Raw genomic sequence first — 24,156 nt, forward strand, 5'->3', positions numbered from 1 at the left:
CACTTCCGCCTAGAAGGTAAGGGAAACGCCGGGCGGAAGAAACACCCAGCCGGACCGGAAGGGGCGGGTCCGGCTGGCGGTGCTGTCTGCTGGAACCTCGTGGAGGCTGAGGTGAGTGTTTATGACTGTTTAGGGATCGTGAGACGCGGTTCCCCGCACTGTGATGTTCACAGTGCCGACGCAGCGGAGGACTCCGCACTGAGGGCACCAGGGAGGTCGGGGAGAGTCCCTTTGCTGGAGCCGCCTGCACCGCAGATCCCAGAGGCCGCGCGCTGCTCCCGGGCTAGAGAGTGCAAGGCCGCCGGAATTGCCTGACTGCCCTAGAGTATTTCGGGGATGGTGTTAAAGTAAGTGGGTCCCTGTGGGCCCCTGCGTTTGCAAACAGCTTAGTTCTTTAAAGCCTCGTGTAGGGACAGTGAATTTGAAAGCAATAAGCAGAGTGTTACTATATCTTTAAGCGAAAAACATAGCGAAACGTGGAGGTGCTATGTAGAAAACTAGTGCCTCAACTCGTTGAGACAAGCTGTAGGTGAAAGTGCAGCAAAGAGAAAACTGGATGGAAAAGACAGACACATGAACACACATACATAAAAGCTGAGGTCCGTTAGTCTGGCCTCTTAGATATAGAAGCTGCAGTAACCCCAGAAGCTCTGCGTATTTACTATATACAGTTGTACATGAAGGAGGGTTTATTGCATTAAACTGAACTAGGACACGGGGTTATTGCATACAGCTAATTGTGATGGGGATGGTCTTTAGGGAACAATGTTCAATCAGTAAACAGGGGGCAAGAAGGCTATGGTGAACATTTTCTGGAACACTTACAAACACCCCAAGTGAAACAGAGGAAGGTATAGCCTCTCCTGTTGGTCTGAGGCATTGAAGCCCTTGACATGGCTCCATTCATGTCAGCAAGACCCACTCACTCTGGGCTTCCCCTGCCCTGTGCACAGAGTCTGTGAATTCTAGGTATCTATCTGTCTTTCTCTGCCTTCCCAGTGGTGGGGTCATAGACGTGCATTTCTTTGTGCCTGACCTTTTGTGTGGGTGCAAGGGATCGTGCTTATATAGCAAGTACTTTATTGTCTCAGCCAAGTTACATGCTTTTGATCACATAAAAATTGGTTCCTGTGTGTTAGACGTGTAGAACCAATGTACTGCAAAAACAGAATTTTTGTTTATTTACGCAGATTGCCTCCCCTGTGGCATCAGACATCCTAACATGGGGCTTACCAAACAGTATCTCCGCTATGTGGCTAGTGCTGTCTTTGGCTTGATTGGCAGCCAAAAAGGCAACATTGTTTTCGTGACACTCCGCGGTGAAAAAGGACGCTATGTGGCAGTACCTGCCTGTGAACACGTTTTTATCTGGGACCTAAGGAAAGGCGAGAAGGTGAGTCAGAAACAAGTAATTGACACTCTTGGAAGGGTGAAGTGGGAGAGCCTTGACTGACCTGCCTACATTCATTTGTGTGTGAGCCCCCATGAGATTACTTCTCTCTTTTTTTTCTAGACAGCTAACACCAAATTCTGTTGTGTTCTGAAAGTCACAGCCAAACAGGAGCTTGCCTCTTAGATGTGTGTTTGTGTTCCTTTCCATAGGTCATTATTTTTATCCATTATTTAGTTCTACTTTGCACGTTCTGCTTGTTCTCACAGCCACTTGTGAAATATTAGGATTTCCAAAGGACTGTCACCCTGCTGTGTTGTGGGGTCCTTCTCCTAAACATACAGATGAGATGCCTTAGTCGCCGAACTCTGCTTCAACTGTGACTGAAGCTATTACTCTTTTGCCAAGTACATAGAGATATTTGTGTTATCCCTCTTTACGGTTGTGATTCCCAAGAGGTGAGAGGAGATATATATAGGTTTATAGATATAAATATATAGATACTTGTTGTTCCCCCGAGCCTCTTGGGATGAAGCTGTTAGTGCTATAGTGCCATGAGGTTGATTACCACAAATCACTTGGATAAAATTTGGTCTCTTATCTCATTGCCTGGATAATTTGCATGTATTCACCAGTGTCAAGCTTGAGAGGAAATGATTACCTTGTTAGGAGTTCACGATCTTTGCTTGTAGAGTTTTATCCTTGTGTAGCAGTGACTGGAAATTGTTGGTACTGTGTGACTGAGATCATTCCCACGCTGCTGTCTTGATACATGCCTCACTGTTCTGTGTTGGTTTTGATTTTTATGATTTCAGATCCTTATCCTTCAAGGGCTTAAACAAGAAGTCACTTGCTTGTGTCCCTCCCCGGATGGGCTGCATCTAGCTGTTGGCTATGAGGATGGAGCCATCCGAGTCTTCAGCCTCCTCAGTGGGGAGGGAAACATAACCTTCAATGGACACAGAGCAGCCGTCACCAGCTTAAAGTACGATCAGCTAGGAGGCAGACTGGCTTCCGGGTCTAAGGTGAGCCTCAGAAACAGGTGTCCAGGGTTGCTTTTCACCCTTAATGTAGAAGAAGGTTAGTCACGGAAATTGTGCTGAGATTGGATTCTCGGTGTCCAAGCTAGTATACATTTGGGAGAGAGTGAGGAGAATGGGTGCTCTGAGGCAGTGTTCTACCCGTTTCCTGTTATGTTGTCTGACAAAAGCCTGTGGAATGAAAGAATGAGAAAGAGAGGTACGTAAAGTTAGTGTCTTTCCTGTGTTTTAAAAGTTGATGAGTTAAAGCCAGGTGCACACCTTTAATCCCAGCACTCGAGAAGGGGAACCTACATTGCTGGGAGTTGGAGGCCAGTCAGCCAAGCTGTGTCTGTGGGGATACACAGTGAGAGCCTCTCTCAAAGAAGAGGCAAAGAAAAGCCATTTCCCAGCACAGGAGAGGGGAAGTGAGCTGTTTTCAGTGGTAGCTACTGGGAGAGGAAAGTCAGATTTCATCAATGGAGAGACCCTGGGCATATCAGCCAGGCTCCAGCACACCCGTGCTCAGAGTGTGGGCTCCAGTTTGTTGTCGTTGCTCCTTATGCTGCAGTTTGCTTTTTTAAAGGAGGAAGAAGAACATGAAGTTGGATGGCTAGGAATGTTCAGAGGAAGAATATCAAAATATATGAAATTCTCAAAAAGTAAAGAAAGTAAAGAAAAGATTGATAGATTTGAAACATAAATTTAAAATATTAAACTTTTTACATTAAAAAAAAAAAGTATAAAAAGGGGGTTGAGGATTTAGCTTAGTGGTAGAGCGCTTGCCTAGCAAGCACAAGGCCCTGGGTTCAGTCCTCAGCTCCAAAAAAAAAAAAAGTATAAAAAGAAAGTCAGAAAATATTTAATAAAAAATATCATCCACCTATTAGACTTGTAAAGTAAGATGTAAAAAATAACATGTAAAAGATAATATCAATGAAAAAGAAACAAGATGAAGTGCCATTAATCACCACAGATAATGGGAAAATTTGCATTAGTTGGTAGAACGATTGTCTAGCATATAGGAATTCCTGGGTTTGGTCCCTAGACCACATAAACTTGTCCTATGCTTATAAATCTAATACTTGGAGATGCCTGACCTCCAGCCTCAGCTGCATAGTGAAATCAAGGCCAGCCAGGGCTTCATCAGACCCTATTTTAAAGAAAAAAAAAAAAAAAAAACTGTTCAGGAATACAAATTAAAGTGGATATGAAGAAAGTGTTCTTCACGGAAGGAAGGGAATTGGCAGTGATTTTCAGAAATGTAATAATACCCAGAGTGCGCAGATGGGAAGCAAGTCTCATATAGATTTTAGGTAGTTTTAGAGTTGTAATCTGAGGGTTATTATATGGTGTGAATGTAAATCTGTAAAAATTACCATGTCCTTTAACCAAGAATATCAAACTGTAGTTTTTATTTATAGTAGGATGAATGCACAAAGATTTATTCAGTTTTGCGTATTTATAGTAACAAAATTGGAAATGACTCATTTATGTAAAATATGAAATTTAAATCGTAATACTAGAAACTAGAGTACAACAGAATTAACTATCGAAGTGCATTAAATAAAAACATGGTTTTAAGTTGAATACAAAGCATGGACTCTTTTCCTTTTTTATTTTGTTTCATGGTTTTGATGTGCAGTCTGAGCTGTCCAGCTTTCCTCCCAAGTGGCTGGTACTGCAAGGGCTCGCCACCATACCTAGCGAGCTCTGTTTGCTAATGCAGAAACAGCCTGGAGATCCGATGCATATGTAACTAGAACAATGGGAAACAAAGCCTCTGCTCATTACTCCTGGAGGAAGGGTGGGCTGCCGTCTTACCTCAAGCTGTATAGGGTGGGGTAGTGCCGTGGCGGTGATTGAGCCCCATCACTTGTCATTTGGCCACTGGTGATAAGAAAACTTTTTCCTTGTGTGTTACTTTGTCCTCAAGGATACGGATGTCATTATTTGGGATGTGATCAATGAAAGTGGCCTCTACCGTCTAAAGGGACACAAGGATGCCGTCACACAAGCTCTGTTTCTCCGAGAAAGGAATCTGCTAGTTACAAGGTAAATGCAAGATGACCTTGGAGATAGAGGGAGTTGGCCTCACTGCTTGCTGCTCCCACTGTGCTCCTGCTTGTGAGCCAGTGTGCTCTCTCAGGCTGCCAGCTTCCCAACTCTGCCTCTCAGGTGCTAGACTCATACACTGAGTTACAGTGTTTGAATTTTTTTCTGATTCTCCTGTACAGTGGGTAAAATGCTAAGCTGTGTGTTTGGTATCCTGCTTTTTGAGGGGCTTTAGAGGCTTAATGAATATCTGCTAGGTTGGTCCATTTGAACATTTTATTTTTGTTATGTTGAAAGTGATCACATATCAGTTTCATATGGTTCAGCCTAATATAGCCCAGGCATTCACTCAAGGAAGACTAGGATCATAGGGCTTGTTTAACAATAATTAGAAAACCATTGTAGTTCCTCAGGAAGTTACTTCAGTGTCGGGTGGGCTGAGAAACCAGCAATGGGCCAAGAGGCCACAGGAGAAGCTACAGAATAACGCGGGTCAGAGGACGTGTTCAGGGTTTTACAGATGTGGATTAAGAATCGAGCTTTAGAGACCACAGAGAGGATGCTCGGTATGGAAAAAGCTAAGCGGGTGATGTGGGTCACAGGGCTGAGAGCGCTGAGATGTTTCCGTGTTACCAGTCAGAACGTAAGTGCTGTAAGGTGAGGTGGTGGGAGGAAGGCAGGTGATTGGACTGTGTGTTCTGTGGTAGAAACGAAGCTTCTTGTTTTCGTGGCTGAGCGGCCTCATGGAGAGTTGGAATTCTTTGCTTATCTTGATAAACAGTAAGTAGAATAGCTTCCAACATAACTGTTACTATTCTAAAACAAGAAACGGGTTACTCACATACCTGTTAGTTTAGCAATTCTTCCTAGTTAAAATCTTTTTTGGTTTTTCTTTTAGTGGGAAAGACACTATGGTAAAGTGGTGGGACCTGGATAACCAGCACTGCTTCAAAACAATGGTTGGCCACCGAACTGAGGTATGTGTGGCATCATGGCCTCCAGAGAAGAATGACAAAGCAAAAGATGGTTTTTCCTTCAGTATTTCAGGCTCTTTTTACTGTTCACTGATCTGTCTCCTGTCCTGAGAGACATTGAGATTGTCTGGGAGGAAGCAGTGCCAGCTATTGGAACAGTTGTAGCTTCTCTGGTATAATACACACTAGCCTTGGGTGGCTTATAACCTCTGAGTTCATTTTAATTAGACTCATCTATGACTGTTACACTAGTCAAGAGTTCTTTAGAGGAACAGAATATATAGAATGAATCTTGATATATATAGTATATATATAATATAGATATATAGATATATATTATATATAAAGGAATTATTAGGATAATTTACAGGTCGTGGTCCAGCTAGTCCAGCAATGGCTGCCTACCAATAAAAAGTCCAAGAATCTATTAGTTGTTTAGTTCACAAGACTGGATGTCTCAGCTGATCTTCCATAAATGCCAGAGTCCTGAAGAAGTAGGCTGTAATACCAGTGAAGAAATGGATTTGCTAGTGAGAGGGAGAGCAAACAGACAAGAAACGAGCTTCATTCCTTTATGTAGGCTGCCAGCAGAAGGTGTGGCCAGATTAAACATGCATCTTCGCACCCCAAAAAATCTATGTTAAAGGTGTCATCTTCCCACCTCAAAGATCCATATTAGAAGTTGATCTGTCCACTACAAATGATTTAATTCAGAAAAACTCCTCACAGGTGTACCCAATCATTTGAGTTTTAGTTAATCCCAGATGTGGTCAAATTGTCTACCAAGAATAGCCATCACAACTATAGGGGTGTTTAAGGATGTTATGTGTACAGTGCCTTCCCCAGCACCTTGCATTCAGCAAAAGGATAGTTTACGTTTACCTGGAAAAGATCTATTCAGCCAAATTCAGAGAATATTTTATATATTCCAGCCTCCCTTTATATGAGACTTTCAAAAACATCCTTGTAATAATGAAGTGGAAAATGATTCTGTGAAAATTGACTGGCATCAGTATTACAGTGTCTCTATATAATTCTTAGATACTCAAGGCTGAGAGGTATGCAGTCGGCATTAATAAGGCATCTTGTATTTGCCAGGCATTACTGACAGCAAGTATGAAACCCAGAGTCATGGATTGTGCTGTGGTTTTGTGATGAGTAGCTAGTATCTAAATGGGGCAGGAAAAAAAGTAGAGAAGTCTTTAGTACCATGTGAACAGTTTTACCACAGGCCATCCACCCTCTGGATAAGTGATTCTGTTAGTGAATTTTGAAAAGAATTGCCTTAATATACTTTTTCTTAGATGTGAAATGTCAGAAACTTCATTGTGCCACTTGCAGTATTAAAAAATGATACTGTTTTGTATTCTTAGGTGTGGGGCTTGGTTCTGGTTTCAGAAGAAAATCGACTAATCACTGGGGCTGCAGACAGTGAGCTGAGAGCCTGGGACATCGCCTATCTGCAAGAGGTAGTCACTGTGTTTGGATCGTGAGCAATTGCATGTTTTCACAGTTTAGCATCTTATTGACTTAGTAGGCGTTCTTACACTGATGGCCTGCAACACTTCTACACAAAGACGTCCTCCTCGTGCACTCATTGCCCTGGTTTATTTGAGCTGGAAGGGGAAGATTTAAGCTTACAGCTTTTGGTAATAGGGCTAATTAGGTTGTGGCATTTTGCCTTGTACACCTGGGCCTCTTGGCATGTGTTGGAGAATTTTAGAGACCTTTCTCTTCAGACAACATATATGTAGGGTACATGCATTTTTGTATGCAGGTAAGTTCCCTGGAGACATACACTGACTGTCAGTTTATGTGTGTGTGGGGTAATTGTAACTTTAGGTTTAGTTGGAGTTAGTATAGAGCCAGAGTGAGTGGCTATTATGATGGGTTTTGTATATCTTAAGACTTAGCATTTGTTTTTTCTGTTTTTAAGGAGAAACTGTAACACCTTCCAGTGCCTCTGCCATTACTAATACCAGTGACAGTCTTTCTTCTAAAATATCTTTTCTCCTACAAATTTTGAAGTTGAGGAAGAGTTGAGCCATTAGTTTTTACACTCTTATCTGCTTGCATATGGTCCTCCTACTGTGGAAAGCCAGTGAGATAGTATAATGAACAATGTGGTGTATATATTTCCAGTTTCTAATAGATTCTGACATTCTCCTGACATTGAAGAAGTTTATCAGGTGACTAGTCAAGATGTAAGTGGTTCTTTGGAGTTAAAGGTTATTTCCTGAGACATTTGAACTTTTATTCTTCTATCTTTATAAAATAGATTGATGACCCAGAAGAACCAGAGCCCAAGAAAATCAAAGAGTGTCCAGGGATACAGGACACGCCTGAAGCAGAGGACCACACCCTTGAGGCGGATGATGAGAAGTCTGAAGATGTAATCTTCCTTGTGTTTTTAGTTGGGCTGAGTAATGGGGCGGGGAAGAACAGAATCTCGGATCGCATCTCTGCTGATCACTTAGGGAGTATTTTGTCACCTGCATATATTTGCTTTTCAGAGGTTTCACAGGACATTTAACCTCCATGTTCTCTGCTTCCTCTCTAGCGCATACTGTCATGTAGAAAAGCTGGCTCCATAATGCGGGAAGGAAGGGACAGAGTTGTGAACCTTGCCGTGGACAAGACAGGCCGGATCCTTGCTTGCCACGTGAGTACAGGCTCAGAAGACAGTCAGAGCGCTCACTTCAGTGCTCGTTCCTTCATCATTCACTGTGGGCACGGACGCTTCTTTTCATTGTGATAATAATTCAGAATATGAGTCTGTAATGATAGCTTAATGGTTAAGGCCGAGCACTGCTGTCCCAGAAGACCTGTGTCTGGAGCCCATCATTCATGTTGGGCAGTTCACAGCCACTTGTCACTCCAGCTTTAGCAGGTGGTAGTCATACAGGTGTGGCCCATGCACATACCTGCCCACACAGACGCACATGCGTGCATTCTCTCTCTCTCTCTCTGTCTCTCTCTCTGTCTCTCTCTCTGTCTCTCTCTCTCTCTCTCTCTCTCTCTCTCTCTCTCTCCTCCTTCCCTCCCTCCTTCCCTCCCTCCCTCTTTAAAATTTAGTATATATTCCTACGTGTGTCTAACATCCTAGCACAATGTTCATAGCATCATGAAAGTAACTATATTATTACTAGCCATTTATTAAATGCTGGCTTTTCCATTATCATAAATGTGCATGTTCTGTTTGGCCTTCAAAAGAATGTTGAGCAGGAAATAGCATTCTAATTTTTATAGACTATAAACCCAGAGACTAAATCGTTCAAGGTGATCCAGCCAGTAAGGGAAAGCAGATAAATGTTGCTGTTCAGTTCTTATCTGGTGTAGCCTAAATTATAAACTGCCTGTCCTAGACTCACACTTGTCTGCCTTTTGCCTTCCTAGGGAACTGATTCTGTGTTAGAAGTATTTTGTATTCTTTCCAAAGCAGAAGTTCAGAAGAAAATGGATAAAAAGCTAAAGAAAGCTAGAAAGAAAGCAAGGTATGTTTTTGCTTTTGTTTTTATTTTAAATAAACTTAATAGTCGTAAAACATCCTGGATAGCCATTTATTACATAACTTAAAGGAAACATTTACTTGATTACCTGTTGGAGCTAAGAGCTAGAGAATGTGTGGAGAACCAGTACCCCACAAGGTTTGAATTTCTTTTTCTTTTCTTTTTTTTTTTTTTTTTTTTTCCGGGCTGGGGACCAACCCAGGACCTTAAGGTTTGAATTTCTAATTGTACTTCTTTATTCCTAACACATTTTTGAGTTGCACTAAGAACCACACAGAAGTATATTGCAGATTTTTAAAGCCAGGAATGCTGGGATTGTGTCTGTGCCAGTGTTAGGGTTGCAGGAACAGGAGACTGCAGCTTAAGAGACACTGTTTAAGACTGGAGCACAGTTAAAGACGACAGACATCCTATGTGGGTGTCTGACACACATAAACAGAGATGCGAAAGAAGTCCCTTATCAAGCTTAAATGTGGTTTTTAAAGTCATCTGATGGCAGATGTAGAGGTGTGTTCTGCTCACGTGTCAGGGTCAGGCTCGCTACAGCTTAGAGTTGGTGGAGAAAGTTCTAGAGTTAGAGAAGTCCATCAGGAATGCTTCGGTGCAGTGACTTGTGTGACAAATTATTGCAGGAGACGTTATGGACCTGTTGCATTCCAAATCTGTTATCAAGGATAATACTTTCAGTGGACTGTAGTCTGCTCTGTCAGTTCTCGGGGTAACCTTGTGACTAGGCTGCTCCCCCAGAATCACTCCACTTGTTTGTCCCAGGACCAGAGTGTGGCTTAGTAAGAGCTAGGCTGTTTCAGGAAAAGTGAGTTGTGAAAAGTTGTTTCCCTTTCTAGATTGAACTCTGCCAATGAGGAGGAGGACCCTGAAACAGGCGTCTCAATGACTCTGCAGGATGAGATCCTTCGGGTAACCAAGATCAAGACTTCTGCCAAGATCAAGTGAGTGAAGAGTCCGTGTCAAAGTGTTACAGAGTAATAAGCTACCAAGTCTCCCTGCATTGTCCCACTGTCTGCCAGCCTGTGTGTGGATTACATTTGAAAGTGGTGATCTTGTCACACTCGCAGCCCATGTGTCCATTTTTATTATTACCTTTATTGATTCCTTCATTCTGCCAATTAAGAAAACTGTAGTCTTTGTTCAGAAGGTATTTTAAATGACACATAACACAACACAGAAAAAAATCACCTGTCAAAACTAAGAGCTGGGCCCAAAGTTTTTTTCTTTTAAAAGAAGCCTGTGCTTGTGGATCTCTGAGATGCTTCAGTAGGTGTAAGAAAGGTGCTTGCTGGCAGTTCTGATAGCCTGACTCTGGTCCCTGGGACCCACATTGTACAAGGAGAAGACTGACTCCTCAAGTTGTGCTCTGACCGCCACACTCGTGCTGTGGTCCATACAGTACATACATGTACATTCAGATAAAGAAAAGTAATAAGAAGGCCAGTACCCGGGGAAGCGTGTGTGCGAGTGTGCTTGCGGTTAAACTGTGGGTTTAGAACATCACTAAGCTTTTCACACAGAAAATGTTGGCTTCCTGAGCCAAGTTAGTAGCTCCCCATAAATAAAATGAAAAAAAAAAAACAAAAAACAAAAAACTGTGATGACTTTCCCACGCAGATCTTTTGACCTGATTCATTCGCCTCAAGGAGAGTTAAAGGCAGTCTTCCTGCTGCAGAACAATCTGGTAGAACTGTATTCACTCAGTACATCCTTGCCAAACCCCCAGCCTGTGAGGACAAGCAGGATCACCATCGGAGGCCATCGCAGCGATGTGCGCACGCTGTCTTTCAGCTCGGATAACATAGCTGTGCTTTCAGCCGCAGCCGAGTCCGTTAAGATATGGAACAGGTCTGTGAGTTGATGCTTTCCGAGCCTTGATCCGGTATTGTCTTTTCTTTGTAGTGCTTCCGGTACTTTTCTTTTTCTTATGATTGTTTTCCTCTCCAAACAAATCCAGCTTTGGCCCATACTATTTTTCTCTTGACTACAAATGCGAGCTAAGAGTTAGACTCGTCTCTGTCACGTCACTCTGTGTGGCTCTGTGCATTGCAACGCTGACTTGTACGGTGGGAGACGGTTCTTTAGCGTGTGCTTTCTTTCTTGTAGGTCTACCCTGCAGTGCATCCGCACCATGCCTTGTGAATATGCTCTCTGCTCCTTCTTTGTTCCTGGTGACAGGCAGGTGGTCATCGGGACAAAGGTAAAGCTGGGGCACCTCAAGACACCCTTGAGAAACTGGAATTTTTTAACAGCATGTGGGTAATTAGTATATTAGAGGTAGACAATAGTTCATTGACTTTTTGGTTTTGGTGTTTTTAAAATTTTATTTCCTTTTTTAAAAAAATCAAACCAATGTCAAATTACAAAGGACATTAAAGTCAGTACAGAGGTGACTGCCATCAGCATTTTGATGGTTATTCTTGCATGTGTCTTCTAAGTGTAATTCAGTTTAATTGCTGATAAGATACATTAGTATTAACTCACATAACATTACCAGGTTTGACACAACATGGCTGTATAAGGCCAAGCTGACCGGTCTTCATTCTTAGACTCACCAGTTGAGGACAGCCATACGCAGACACAGATTTGGACTCAGATTACCTTTCAACCCTTGGAGAATGCTGCTTCACCTTGCAGCCATGATGAGACTCACAGAGCCACATCTGAGTACTCTGCCACAGTAACTTTGCAACCTTTGGAAATTTGCTTTAGCCCTTAACCTGCTTTTCTTGGAGTGCACAATAAACAGACCGGTCACAGCGAAAGCAAGTAGTGAGAATGTAGTAGGGTAAGCTTTGTGGGGTGTGCTTGTCTTGACACAGGGATTGTACAGCCCAGACTGCCTCAAACTCAGGAGTCACCTCCCAAGTGCTGCACCTGGATTCATGCGTCACTGTCTTCAGTTGTGGGGTGTTTTGAAAAGTGTTTTGCATATATATATATAATCATTCTAATCCATTGTCAAATATGCATGTGTTTTATTAGGAAACCAATGTGCCATAGTGGCTATTTCTTGTCCAATGAGAAGTATAAAATGTTGGAAACCATTCCAGGTCCTGTTGGAAATAACATTTCAGTTGAAAGTTTCACTCATTTTTTCATCCATCCTTCAACAAATGTGCATGTGCTGTTTGTTGTTGGGAGAGTGTTTTGTGGACTGCTTTAAGGGCTTCCTATAAGGTTAATGTGTAGTTCCTGGCCGAGAACGCAAGGCAGTTAGCACTTGGCTCTTGTGCTCCTCATGTCATCTTTCAGATGCTAGTGATGCAAGCTTCATTTTATAAAAAGCAAATTACTGGAAATGAATTCTATATCAGCCACAGAGTTAGAAAGAGTCAAGCCTAGGGCCGAGGTCTCCTTGCTTCTGCTATCTGTCATGTGGCATAGAAGCTCATGGAGTTAGTAGGCTTTTGCCTGTGTCTGTTAAATGCTCACACCAGGGTCGTGGCCTATACAGACATGTAGGCAAGAGTCATAGGAGGGTTCTGGTTCTCACTGTCAGTGTGTCGCAGAAAGAAGAAACCAAAACCACTGGGGGAGACTCGGTAGACAGTGACGTAGACCTGAGTGGTCTATGTAAAGCATAGATGAAATTTAAGGACTGCTAAGTTTCCATTTGAACGGTTGGATTTGACTATGGCTGTGATATGGAACCAGCGGAAGAGGCAGAATCAACAACTGCAGGGTTGTACGATTCACAGCAGTGTATGAAAGCAAGCAGTCCAGCCCTTGGTGGTTAGTACATATCTCATTGGGAATGACGGAATGCAGAAAGGACTTATGCAGGATTTATTTCCTGAGCAGTTGACCCATATTGTTGCTTTCTAACTTTCAGACATGACTAATGAAGTCTGTGGATGTGCTCCTTACTGCTCTGTTCACTTTCCCAGACAGGAAATATGCAACTTTATGACCTGGCCTCGGGGAATCTCTTGGAGACAATAGCTGCCCATGATGGAGCTCTGTGGTCCATGTCTCTTTCTCCAGATCAGGTAACTGTACAGGGCCTTAAAGCTCTGGGCTTCTGCACTCTAACTGCATCATAGATCTGCCAAGTTTAGTTACCTAAGAAAGCTTCCTCTCAGGTTGCATTAAAGAAAGCCCTCTATGTGTCATGTAGCTGTTGGTCCTCAGCAGTGTGGCTTTTTTTTAAAGATTATTTATTTAATGTGCAACAGTGTTTTGCCTGCTTGTACGTCTATATGGAAATGTCAGATCTCCTGGAACCAGAGCTATACATAGTTGTGAGCTGCCATGTGGGTGCTGGGACTTGAACTCGGGTCCTCTGGAAGAGCAGCAGCGCTCTTACCTGCGAGCCATCTCTCCAGCCCTAGCATGGCTTAGTTTTAGACGATGCTTGTGGTTCTTTACAGAGGGAAATGTTTTCTTAACACCTTAGCAGAGGATGAAATACACTTTGTTGTTCCCCTGTAGTCCAGTGATGACTGGGGAAATTCTTCGGCAAATGTGTGACTCTCGTGACTCAGCAGTAGTCATTATAGTGCATATGTGCTTTATCCACTGGAGTATTACAGGAGAACGGATGCAGACGCTGCTCTGGCATTTAGAGTTTTCTGTTTTGGTTGTTTTTTTTTTTTTTTTTTTTTGACAATATTCTGGCTTTACCCAAAAATTTTTCATTATAGCAATCCTTTACCCACTAGAAGTATCTATATTTGGAAAAGCTAGATTTTAGAGAGGCTGATGTCACATAGTATAGTATAAAATACACGTGGATATTTTGCTCTGCGATGGGGCAAAACATCCCCATATTCATAACTGCATGAATAGACTGCAGTTGACTTTCTTGATTTGGAAAACTACCATTGCAAAGGTGTTTGAGCAGGGACACTGCAGGAATAGTTTCATACCTTCCTGAGGTGAACACGGAGACAGACTAATCATGTTTAGAAAGCTAATCTTACTGCTTTGTAGTAAATTCATTCGACTTCTGCCCGCTTAGGTGGAGGGAGGGAGGGGGTGGGGAGGCAGGAGTCTCCACAGTATTCCCTTAAGGCTTTTCTTAATGCTGCTGAGGAGGACTCACCTGGAATGTCAGTGATCATGTCCGTCAGTGTTAGTCTGTGCTGGCATTCTCAAATAAGATCTATGGCAGCAGAAAACATAGTGAGGGGTGGCCATGGTATTCTTAATTGTTGTCATGTGCCATTCAGTAAAAAAGTTTAACTGTTTTAATGTGTACTTAGCACAGTTCTTGTGAAAATAGTTTTTAACTGAAGTGTCATTTGATTTTCAGCGTGGCTTTGTGACAGGTGGTGCTGATAAAGCTGTCAAGTTCTGGGATTTCGAGTTGGTGACAGATAAAAATAGTACCCAGAAGAGGTGAGAGGAAGCTTCTGTGGGGGCTTGAGGGTGAAGTGGAGAATTGTTGATTTGTGTGCCTTTCTGTGTCAAACTTGGAACTGCCTGTCTATGTGTTCCCATCTTTTACTTTTTCTTGATGCTGTCTGGACAGACTCTCTGTGAAACAAACTAGAATCTTGCAGCTAGATGAGGATGTCCTGTGTGTCTGCTACTCTCCTGATCAGAGGCTGCTGGCTGTGTCTTTGCTGGACTGCACTGTGAAGATTTTCTATGTTGACACTTTAAAGGTATGGTGGTTTGGGCTCGGAATATTCTTTCTGTTACCTTAAGAATTCAGGGTAATCCTATGTGATAGTTTATATTTTGTTATTATCTCTTAGAATCCTTGTCTTTTCTAATGGGTGACAGAAAGGTAGTGGATCAGGATGGGAGTGAAGGTGGGGAAGAAGGGGAGGAGTAAAGGAGGGAACCTGTGATGAGGATATCACTGTGAGAAGAGAATCTGTCTCCAGTATACGGAAGAAAGGACTGGGATGGTAGCCAGCGGCAGTGTATTTGTAAAGACATAGTTATCAAAACACTAAAACTAAATAAAGTGCTAGTTCATATTCAGAAGATCTCGAGATAGGAATTTCCATCCTGTCATAGCAAGCAGCTTTAAAGGTATTGCTAGGTACAGGCTGCTGGGCATTCTCTCAGGACTGATTTGTGCCTCAGGATAATGTGTGAAACGGTTACCCTAGAGAGTAGGTTTTGGGGAGTCTGATGTCCTTTGTTGGGTTTCAGGGTTCTTGGCAAGTATGTGTAGGGTCTCCATAGTAGACACAGGCAGTATTAGAAAGCAGTCCAGAAATGTGTTAGTATTATAAATTTATATTAGCTCCATGTGTCTAGACAAACAGGAATTAATTGTATTCTTTCTTTCATGTTTAGTTTTTTCTCTCACTGTATGGACACAAGCTGCCTGTTATATGCATGGATATCTCCCATGTAAGTAAAGTTTGTGAGGCTCTTTTCTAACTCATGGATTTTACTCGATTGTACAGCACTTGCATCATTCAGCTGAGTTTATTACAGCTTCCTCCAGAAAGTCCCAGGTCTGTATTATAGTACAGCATACACACGGTAATGTTTAACAAATAGTATCTAAGTCCTTCTAACCACCTACAGTGGCTCTGGGAGGTTGCTGCTCTGAATTCCATAATTGGTAGAGCATTCTGAAATTCATGGTTTTTCAGAGGCACCCTTTATGCTGCAGGATAGCACAGTTGAGGATCTGAATATTGTAGTATTTTGCTTTGAGTAAGTATTCTCATTCTTGGGAATCACTTATTTCCATAGTGTCATTATGATTAAAACTGTGTATTTGAAAAGTGTCTACTTTGCACCAAAGGAAAATGAATGGATTCCATATCTGTGAGATCCTTGTATGAAAACAGCCTTTTGAACCATTCAAGGGAATGGGGATTTGGGGGAGGAGGGGTATGATACAGAATAGGTCATACCCTTCTAGTAAGTTTTTTCCAGCCTCATTTTATCTTTACTTTCCCCACCCTCCCCACAAATCCCGTTCCAGAGATCAGAGTAGCCCTTTTCTTATTTAACTGAGTGAACACAACACTAGACCTTAAGGCACACAACAGCACTGTGCTGTGACATTGTCCTGTGACAGGGTCAGAGTCCATACATTCACTTTCCAACCTTTAAGAAGCTCTGTAAGTCTAAGCACAAGTATTTTGGGTAGAGATGAGTATGTTTTTGCCCTATCATAATATTTTTAAAGAAATGAATTAAATATCCCGGTTAGCTTTTAGCTGTCTAGTTTAATTAAATGCTAACATTTTGTTTCTTTGCCATAGGATGGAGCACTAATAGCAACTGGTTCTGCTGATAGAAATGTGAAAATCTGGGGTCTGGATTTTGGGGACTGCCACAGGTCTCTCTTTGCACATGATGACAGGTGGGTGTAGTCCTCAGAAAGGATCTGTTTAGCTGTTCTCGAAAGCTCCAGAGAGTAGGCACTCCCACCGAGTGTAAGCGTGCTCTGACTCACTCACCTAGAGCTTCTAACATTACTCTGCCCTCAGTGTGATGCATCTCCGATTCGTGCCCAAGTCCCACCTTTTCTTCACCGCGGGGAAGGACCACAAGATCAAGCAGTGGGATGCGGACAAGTTTGAGCACATCCAAACGCTGGAGGTAACACCTTGCTTGTTTTGCTGGATTGGTACTTGCCTTGGTTAGGGTTCCTATTGCTGTGAAGAGGCGTCATGACCATGGCAACTCCTAGAAAGGAAAACATTTAGTTTGGGCTGGCTCGTACTGGCTTACGGTGGCGAGGTGTAGATCAGTGTCACGATGCAAGCTGAGAGTCCTCCATCTGGAACCATGGGCAGCAGGAGAAGAACTGAGAGCCACGAGGCCTGGTCTGATCTCTGTGACCTCAAAAGAAAACCCTACCTAGTGACACTTTCTTCAATAAGGCCACACCTCCTAGTACTGCCATTCCCTATGGATCTGTGGGGGTCATTTTTGGCTTAGCCACCACAGTACTTTAAGAACTTCCTTTAAGAATATTTACCCTACCCACTAGCATAAATGGTGGGAACCAATGAAAAAGTTAGACTTCTTTGGGTCATTTGTTTTGTCTTTGTCCAGGGGCATCACCAGGAAATATGGTGTTTGGCTGTCAGCCCTAGTGGAGACTACGTGGTGTCAGCCTCTCATGACAAGTCTCTGAGACTCTGGGAGAGAACGAGAGAGCCTCTTATTCTTGAGGAAGAAAGGGAACTGGTAAGACCTTTAAGTTTGGTTTCATGTTTGGTGGGGGTGACTTACAGACTGTCCCTGCTGAAGTTTTCCATCCAGTGTAGTCACAGCCCACACAGGAGGCCTTTCCAAGACCAGTGCCACACTTCACAGGTTGGCACAGGTCCACTGGCTTCCTGCTTTGAAAGAAGCCCTTCTGCTGCCTCAGTCGCTCTGCAGAGTCTCCGTTTGCCACTCATTAAAACTTGTGTGTCTCTTGGCAGCAAAGGGAAGCAGAGTATGAGGAGAGTGTGGCCAAAGAAGAGCAGCCAGCAGTAAGTGAATCTTTTGGGACATGGGACTATATAACTTCCAGTGCTCACAATGGGAGGGATTGAGGATGAATGCCAGAGGCTTGCTCTCTGTTGTTAGAATGTGTGTAGTGTTCGATTCATTGTATAGCTAGTTCTGTGATTAGCTTAGTGTGAGAAGTCTATCATTGTGACCTTTTCTTTTTCAATGAAACTTTATAAGGAAATAAAGTATTTATTCAGCAAAACAAAAATTTAAAAATAGACTCAGAAATTGGATACATTATAAACATTAACAGGATAGTGCTCATGATGATACAAATAAAACATTTAATATTGTACCTATCCTTAATGGGAGATAGTGACTGTGGCATTTTTATAAAATAATACCCATCTTGTTCAGGATCTCATATGTCTGGCAGGTTCCAGGGGAGACCCAGGGTGACAACTACTTCACTGGGAAGAAGACAATTGAAACAGTCAAAGCGGTAAGTTGGCTCTTATAATGGGTTTCTGACTTTTTAGTAAAATCCTTACCCTGTGTTAGCCACATAGCTCTGTGTGGCGCAAAGTAGATGAATTCCAGGAGTTGATCATTGCCTTTGTCTGATGCCCTTGGACTTGGTCTGACCAGCATGGGGCAGTAGGGGAGCTCATCTCTTCGGTGTTCCCAGGAGCTGCCCTATTGTGTCCCATATGGTCTCGTCTGAGTCCATGGTATTTGGTCTCTTTCTTACAAATTAAAAATAAGAGAAAACCGACAACTCTAAGTGCTGCGCTGCACTCCGGCTGCCATGTCTTTATTAAGCTGATTCAGGCTACATTAGCCAGGCCTTCCCAGCTCTTGGGTGTCATGGGTGTGCACTGGGATGATCTCTTCCTTTGTCATCTGCGTAGGCTGAGAGGATCATGGAGGCCATTGAGCTGTACCGAGAAGAAACTGCAAAAATGAAAGAACACAGAGCCATTTGTAGAGCAGCAGGGAAAGAGGTAAGCGTGTCTATCAAATTACACACTTCCCTTGTAATCTACAAAAAAATTGTTAAAGAGACCATTTCCGACTTAAATGAGATAAGGGTACATGATAAAGGCAGTAAATGTTATGTGAGTCAAGCATTAGGATAAATCAAACTGTGGGAGGAAAGAGGCTTCTTTTAATGACTTGGCTTTATTACTTCTTTATAGGTTCCTCTTCCTGTCAACCCCATCCTGATGGCCCATGGCAATATTTCTGTGAGTGGGATGTCTGTTTCTCCTTGGTGTTTCAGGGGCCAACTTCAGAGATGAGAGGGAGTGAGGAAGCACTGTGACTTGGGGATACGTTCCCTGGGAAGGCCTTTGTTTCCAAAAGTCTGAGTGTCTTCTAAAACAGCTTGCATCTCAAAGGGCTGCTGGTGAAACTTCCCAGGATGCGTCTGGGTTAGACCAGCCTGCCTCTTCCACCTTTAGTGCTTCTGCATGGTCGGCATCCACAGCTCTCTGAAGACTTGTCTGCATATAACCTCTGATACAGATCTTTGTAGGAACAATCGACAAAACCCGTCATGAAGAAGGGAAGAGATGTATCAGGAGAGCGTGTTTATCTGGGAGTTGCTAGTTATTGCACGTGTTATTCATTGCAGCAATCTCAGAATATCTTCATTGTGTAGATATGAAACAGGCCCAACCTACAAGGAAGGGTAGTCATAAAGGACATAAGGACATCACTTAATTATAGCCCACACAGCCCTGTCATGTGGGATGGACGTAGGCCCTGGAGGAAAGCCCTCAAAAGTGTCACTAATGCTGCTGTCTTTCCTTTGTAGCCCTCAGCGTATGTGTTAGAGACTTTTAAAGGGATCAGGTCAAGGTAAGTTCTAGCGCACTATTGTAACTTGACAGGATAGCCATTACTGAATGTCGGAGTGTGAAATACAAGTTGGAATTGATAGTTTTCTTTCTTTAAATTTTAATTGTCAAAATTTTGGTAGAAAACAATTATAATACATTTTGAAGTATAAGAGAGGAGGCTCTTATGTATGAAGGATGTTTCGAAGGACAGATGTAATAAAGTAGTACACACACCAGTCTGATACCAACTCTCAGAAGCTTTTCTGCTGTATATTTTGTTCCACATATTTTGTCTGTATACACACTTGGAATCATATTGTGTAAGTACTACACACAAGCTGATTGGGCCACTTGAGCTCCAGAGAGTCACTGCGTAGGTTTGAATCTTCTTCTTTTTCACCTAGGCCTTGAACATTTGCTCATGTTATTAATATTTTAAAAACATCATATTGTTCAACATCTTCAGTACAAGTAATAACTATCATTTGCAGCCTTTCTTATTTTTCTATTATTGGTAGTGCCTCAACAAACAAGTGTGTGTGTGTGTGTGTGTGTGTGTGTGTGTGTGTGTCCTTGAATATTTTATAATATTTTCATTTAATATATCTATTTGATTAAAAGCTATAGTCAATAAGAATGGTACAAAGTATAGTCAATAAGTCTGATATAAAGTTTCAGTTGCTGTTCTTTGTGTTCTGTGATGGTATGACTAGTTCTTAGAATTTGATATAAAGAGGTTTATTTTTCTAAATTTTAATGTGTACAGTAACCCTTACAAAAGTGAATAGAGCTGCCAGGGGATAACGCTGAGCTTTCATTAGAAAACTGTAAAGGGAATTTGACAATGGAGGTGCAGAAACACATTCCAAGATAGGAGAGTTCAGTTCTCAAGGGTTAGAATTGTTAAACTAAGAAAGGGATTTTTGATCAGAACTGAAATCCTCTTGAGATTTCTAACTGGAAGTGATGGCAGGATCCTGGAACTAGTTTTAGAAGAAGCAAATTCAAATGGTGAAAGGTCGGTGTGAGAATCACTGTTGCCCAGTCATCATCATAAACTCAAAAGCCTTGAAGTACATATGCACACTTAGACATCTCTGTATACAGTTAAGTATTTACGTACAGTATTCATACACACTGTGCATACACAATACACAGACTCATAGTGCAACAATTTGTGTGTATTTGTGTGGTGAGAGAAGCATGAAGATGGAATAGGGTGGAATTTTCAACAAGGCTTAGTGAACAGTGTTTATCTGCTATACTTAGGTTTTCCCCCATTATGACAGGGACTAAAATACTCTCTAAACAGATGGTGTTGAATGTAAAAGACATTTAGAAGAGTCATTTTGAGTGTGAGTGAATATTTAGCTCTGAATGGACAGGATTCTCAGATATAAAAGCAGGAAAAGCAGTAAAGGAAAGTCAGGGTAGCTGACAGCAGTAAGGAGTGTGACGGTTTGCTTTTCCTTCTCAGTGAACTAGAAGAGGCCCTGCTTGTGCTGCCGTTCTCCTATGTCCCAGACATCCTTACGCTGTTCAATGGGTTCATCCAGACAGGATCAGATGTCGAGCTGTTGTGCCGGTGCCTCTTTTTTCTCCTCAGGTAGCATGTTCTTACAGATCCTGTCTCTTCAGCCAGACCACTCTAGCTGTGTGCCAGCCGAGGCTGGCATTGTTTGGGGATTACAAACTTTGGGTTTCATTTTTCGGAGACTTACAAAATAGCTCTTGCCATTGGCAGTCATTCCTGCCTTTGAAACAAGGATCCTGATGACCCATTTCAGAGTCAGGTGTTTGGTGAGACTAAGCTGTAGCTCAGGTGCTGCAGTCTAAGGTGAGGCTAGGTTCATTGCTCACCAGCCACTCTACCCATGTATTTTGCTTTAAATTGTAAGGCCTAACCTGATCAGCTTTGTTAACAACATTTTAAAAATAGCCAGCTAGTGTCTCTAGGTATCTATAGGCACAGAAGACAACGGAGGGGACATAGGCAGAGAAACTAAGGAATATATATGTAGTTAAACAGCTATCTGGTAAAATGACTAAGATTTTAGTAAATTGGCCTGATTTTGCTTATTTTGAGAGACAGGCTTTCACTATTTATCCTGGCCTGCCACACAGGTGGTTTAAGGCTTGCCCACCTCTACATTCTGAAGGCTAGGATTTCAGGTGTATGTCACCATAGCTGGCCTTCTTTGTTATTTTTGAGACAGGATTTCATTCTAGCCCAGTCCAGCCTTGTCGTACAGCCTGGGCTGGCCAATAAATAACAGTCTTGCCTTAGTGCCAGGATTGCAGTGGTAAGCCACAATGCTCATCCTTTTGCATGGATACTCGGGATAAACTCTAGGTCCTCAGGTTTCTATGGCAAGCACTCACTGAGCTCTCAGCAGTCCCCATGAGCTAGCATTCTTCACTGTATCTCTCAAGCTTCCCATCGTAATCTCTGTGGTAGATTGCTGAGAGAAGATGTCACTGGATTAGCAGGTTTCGAGAAGGGACCGGTAGGTCCGATCCTTTCTTTGCAGCATGACTGTTTTCTTTTAGGATTCACTTTGGCCAGATCACCAGCAACCAGATGCTTGTGCCCGTGATAGAGAAGCTAAAAGAAACAACTATTTCAAAAGTCAGACAAGTCCAGGTAAGTGTCTGTTGTAGACATCTTATGCTGGGCAATACCAAACAGGCATAAATCTGTTCTTAGGGTAAACTTTCTGTTGTCATTTGCAGAAGTCGAGTTTTCAAAACACAACAGCAGAAGTGCTTAGTAAGGCAAGGAAACAAGACAGTACTCAGAAGCTGCTGTATTGACTGAAGTTTGCTTTTTGTATTCTTCTCTAGGATGTTATTGGCTTCAATATGGCTGGTCTCGATTATCTTAAGAGAGAATGCGAAGCAAAGAGTGAAGTTATGTTTTTTGCAGAAGCTACTAGTCACTTGGAAGAGAAGAAGAGAAAACGAAAAAATAGAAGAAAGATGATTTTAACACTGACTTAGAACTGGAGTGCTATATCTTTTCCTGCTTCTCTTCTAAGGAGCGTTCACATAAACTGTGGGCAACATCTTAAAAATACCGAAAAAGAAGATCATGTTGTAGATCTTGGGGTATAGAAGTCAGCCTTGGCTGAAGAAACCAAACATGGCTGTGAGTTCTGTCTTCCATCTTTTGAAAGAAACAGATTTAGTTTAAAAAATCTGTATTTTTCAGAGTTGGACCTTTAAATTACAGCAAGAAACAAAAGAATATTTTTAATTGTGTATTTGATTCATTCAGAAGTGTATCATATTTATGGCAGATTATTTGTATTAGAGCTTTTCCATTCAGCATGTGTGTCTTTGTCTTCTAAAGGAAGTACCATGGACTGTGGGGCTGCAGGGATGATGGGCTGCCTGGGGAAGCCTCTTACACCATGCGGGTTGTTGAGTCTGCATGGAAGATCATGATGCTGTTTGTACTCCTGGGAATACAATAGCTTTTTCATTAAAACCACTTGAAATAACTTGCTGGCTGGCTGAATAATAGAGAGGTGTCTGATGTGTGTGTGTGTGTGTGTGTATGTATGTGTGTGTGTGTATGCGTGGTAGGAATTTGGGAGGTATGGATGTCTAGAGAAAAAGATTGACTCAGATAACTCTGGACCTGGGCTTTTTTTAATAGGGAATTTCTCAATTATTAATTTAGATTCTAGTCAGAATTTTTTTTCTAATCTCCTTAAGATAAGGACTAGAGAGAAGGCCATACTGAGTTATCTTCCAAATTTTCTATCTAATGGAACCTGTAAATGTGACCTTGTTTGTAAAAGCATCTGTCAAGTCATTAGCCCCTAAATGAGTTAATCCTTCCGAGGGGTGACACAGAAATTCACAGTAGGTTGTACTGTGTGAACAAGGCACAGGAAGGGGATGCAGCTGGTGCTAGCACTCAGTCTGGACACACAGCCAAGGGCAGTAGTGAAAAGAACCCCACGGCTGCCAGAAGGAACCAGCTCTGCTGCTGTTGGTGCCTGAGTTTAAATCTCTGGCCAACAAGCTCTGAGAAAGGCTCTAGTGATGTGCAGTGCTCCACTGTGGAGCCCTGGAACTAGAAAAGCGTCATTTCACTGCCTTTGTCATTCTTCTGAGCATAGAGTGGAGCTTTCAGAGCACTTAGGATGTGTGACTAAGGAACATAGGACAGCACATCACAAGAGTCCAGTGAGCTGGATGCTGACAAGATTTGTAACAGTGTAACGCAGTGCCACCGCTAAGGATTTGCCTAAGAATACAGTGATTTTATTTGTTTGTGTATTTATTGACATATCAGAAAGAAATCACCTTTTATAATAGCCTCAAATGATAGAAAATATCTTGAGATTACTTTAACCAAGCTAGTGAAAGACTTGTATGATAAAAACTTGAAGTCACTGAAGATATCAGAATATGGAAAACTCTCCCATGTTCATGGATCAGTAAGATTAATAAAATAAGAATAGCCATCTACCAAAAGCAATTCACAGATTTAAATGCAATGCCCAAAAATTTCAAAACAACTTTTCATAGAAACTGACGGATGATTTTCTGCTTCATAAGCAAACACACACACAAAAACCAAAACCAAAAATAGCTTAAACAATCCTGAGTAATAAAAAGTACAGAAAATACCACTGCCCCTGATTTCAGATTGTACTACAAAGGTTATACTATGCTAAGACAAATGGCATGAATTGATACAAAAACAGACACATCGAACCCTGGAATCTAATTGAAGACCCAGACAAATCCACTCACCTATGGATACCTGATACCTGAATTTTCTATAAGCCAGAAATACATACTTGGGGGGGGGGGATCACATCTTTAGCAAAAGGTGCTAGTCAGACTGATTGTCCGCATGTAGAAGAACCCAAGTGGATCCATACTTGACGCCCTGTACAAAACTCAACCCTAAATGGATCCAAGACCTCAGCATAAAACCATACACACTAGACCTGACAGAGAAAGTGG

The 24,156-nt window shown here is 42.2% G+C and overlaps 1 protein-coding gene across 1 annotated transcript; it reads left to right on the forward strand.

The window, feature by feature from the left end:
* Positions 1–51: 51 nt before the first annotated feature.
* Wdr3 (WD repeat domain 3) lies at positions 52–22,673 on the forward strand. The gene is made up of 27 exons (XM_032897633.1): positions 52–111; positions 1,191–1,393; positions 2,206–2,415; positions 4,346–4,464; positions 5,363–5,441; positions 6,812–6,907; positions 7,717–7,830; positions 7,999–8,100; positions 8,835–8,932; positions 9,793–9,897; positions 10,574–10,804; positions 11,063–11,156; positions 12,847–12,948; positions 14,214–14,299; positions 14,433–14,568; positions 15,215–15,271; positions 16,141–16,241; positions 16,369–16,480; positions 16,940–17,074; positions 17,314–17,364; positions 17,763–17,828; positions 18,238–18,330; positions 18,526–18,573; positions 19,146–19,189; positions 20,648–20,776; positions 21,721–21,814; positions 22,015–22,673. Exons 2-27 carry the CDS (start codon positions 1,223–1,225, stop codon positions 22,168–22,170), a joined length of 2,829 nt encoding a protein of 942 aa, XP_032753524.1. The 5' UTR covers positions 52–111; positions 1,191–1,222; the 3' UTR covers positions 22,171–22,673.
* The last annotated feature ends 1,483 nt before the right edge of the window (positions 22,674–24,156 follow it).

The sequence above is a fragment of the Rattus rattus genome, chromosome 3 (genome assembly GCF_011064425.1).
Source record: "Rattus rattus isolate New Zealand chromosome 3, Rrattus_CSIRO_v1, whole genome shotgun sequence".
NCBI lineage: Eukaryota > Metazoa > Chordata > Mammalia > Rodentia > Muridae > Rattus > Rattus rattus.

Bases quoted from the DNA above. Each gene is read 5' to 3' on its own strand.
- Wdr3 (XM_032897633.1), top strand. From the start codon at position 1,223: ATGGGGCTTACCAAACAGTATCTCCGCTATGTGGCTAGTGCTGTCTTT. The intron at 4,465-5,362 runs GTAAATGCAAGA...TTTTTCTTTTAG, and splicing joins AGGAATCTGCTAGTTACAAG to TGGGAAAGACACTATGGTAA. The intron at 16,242-16,368 runs GTGGGTGTAGTC...CTCTGCCCTCAG, and splicing joins CTCTTTGCACATGATGACAG to TGTGATGCATCTCCGATTCG.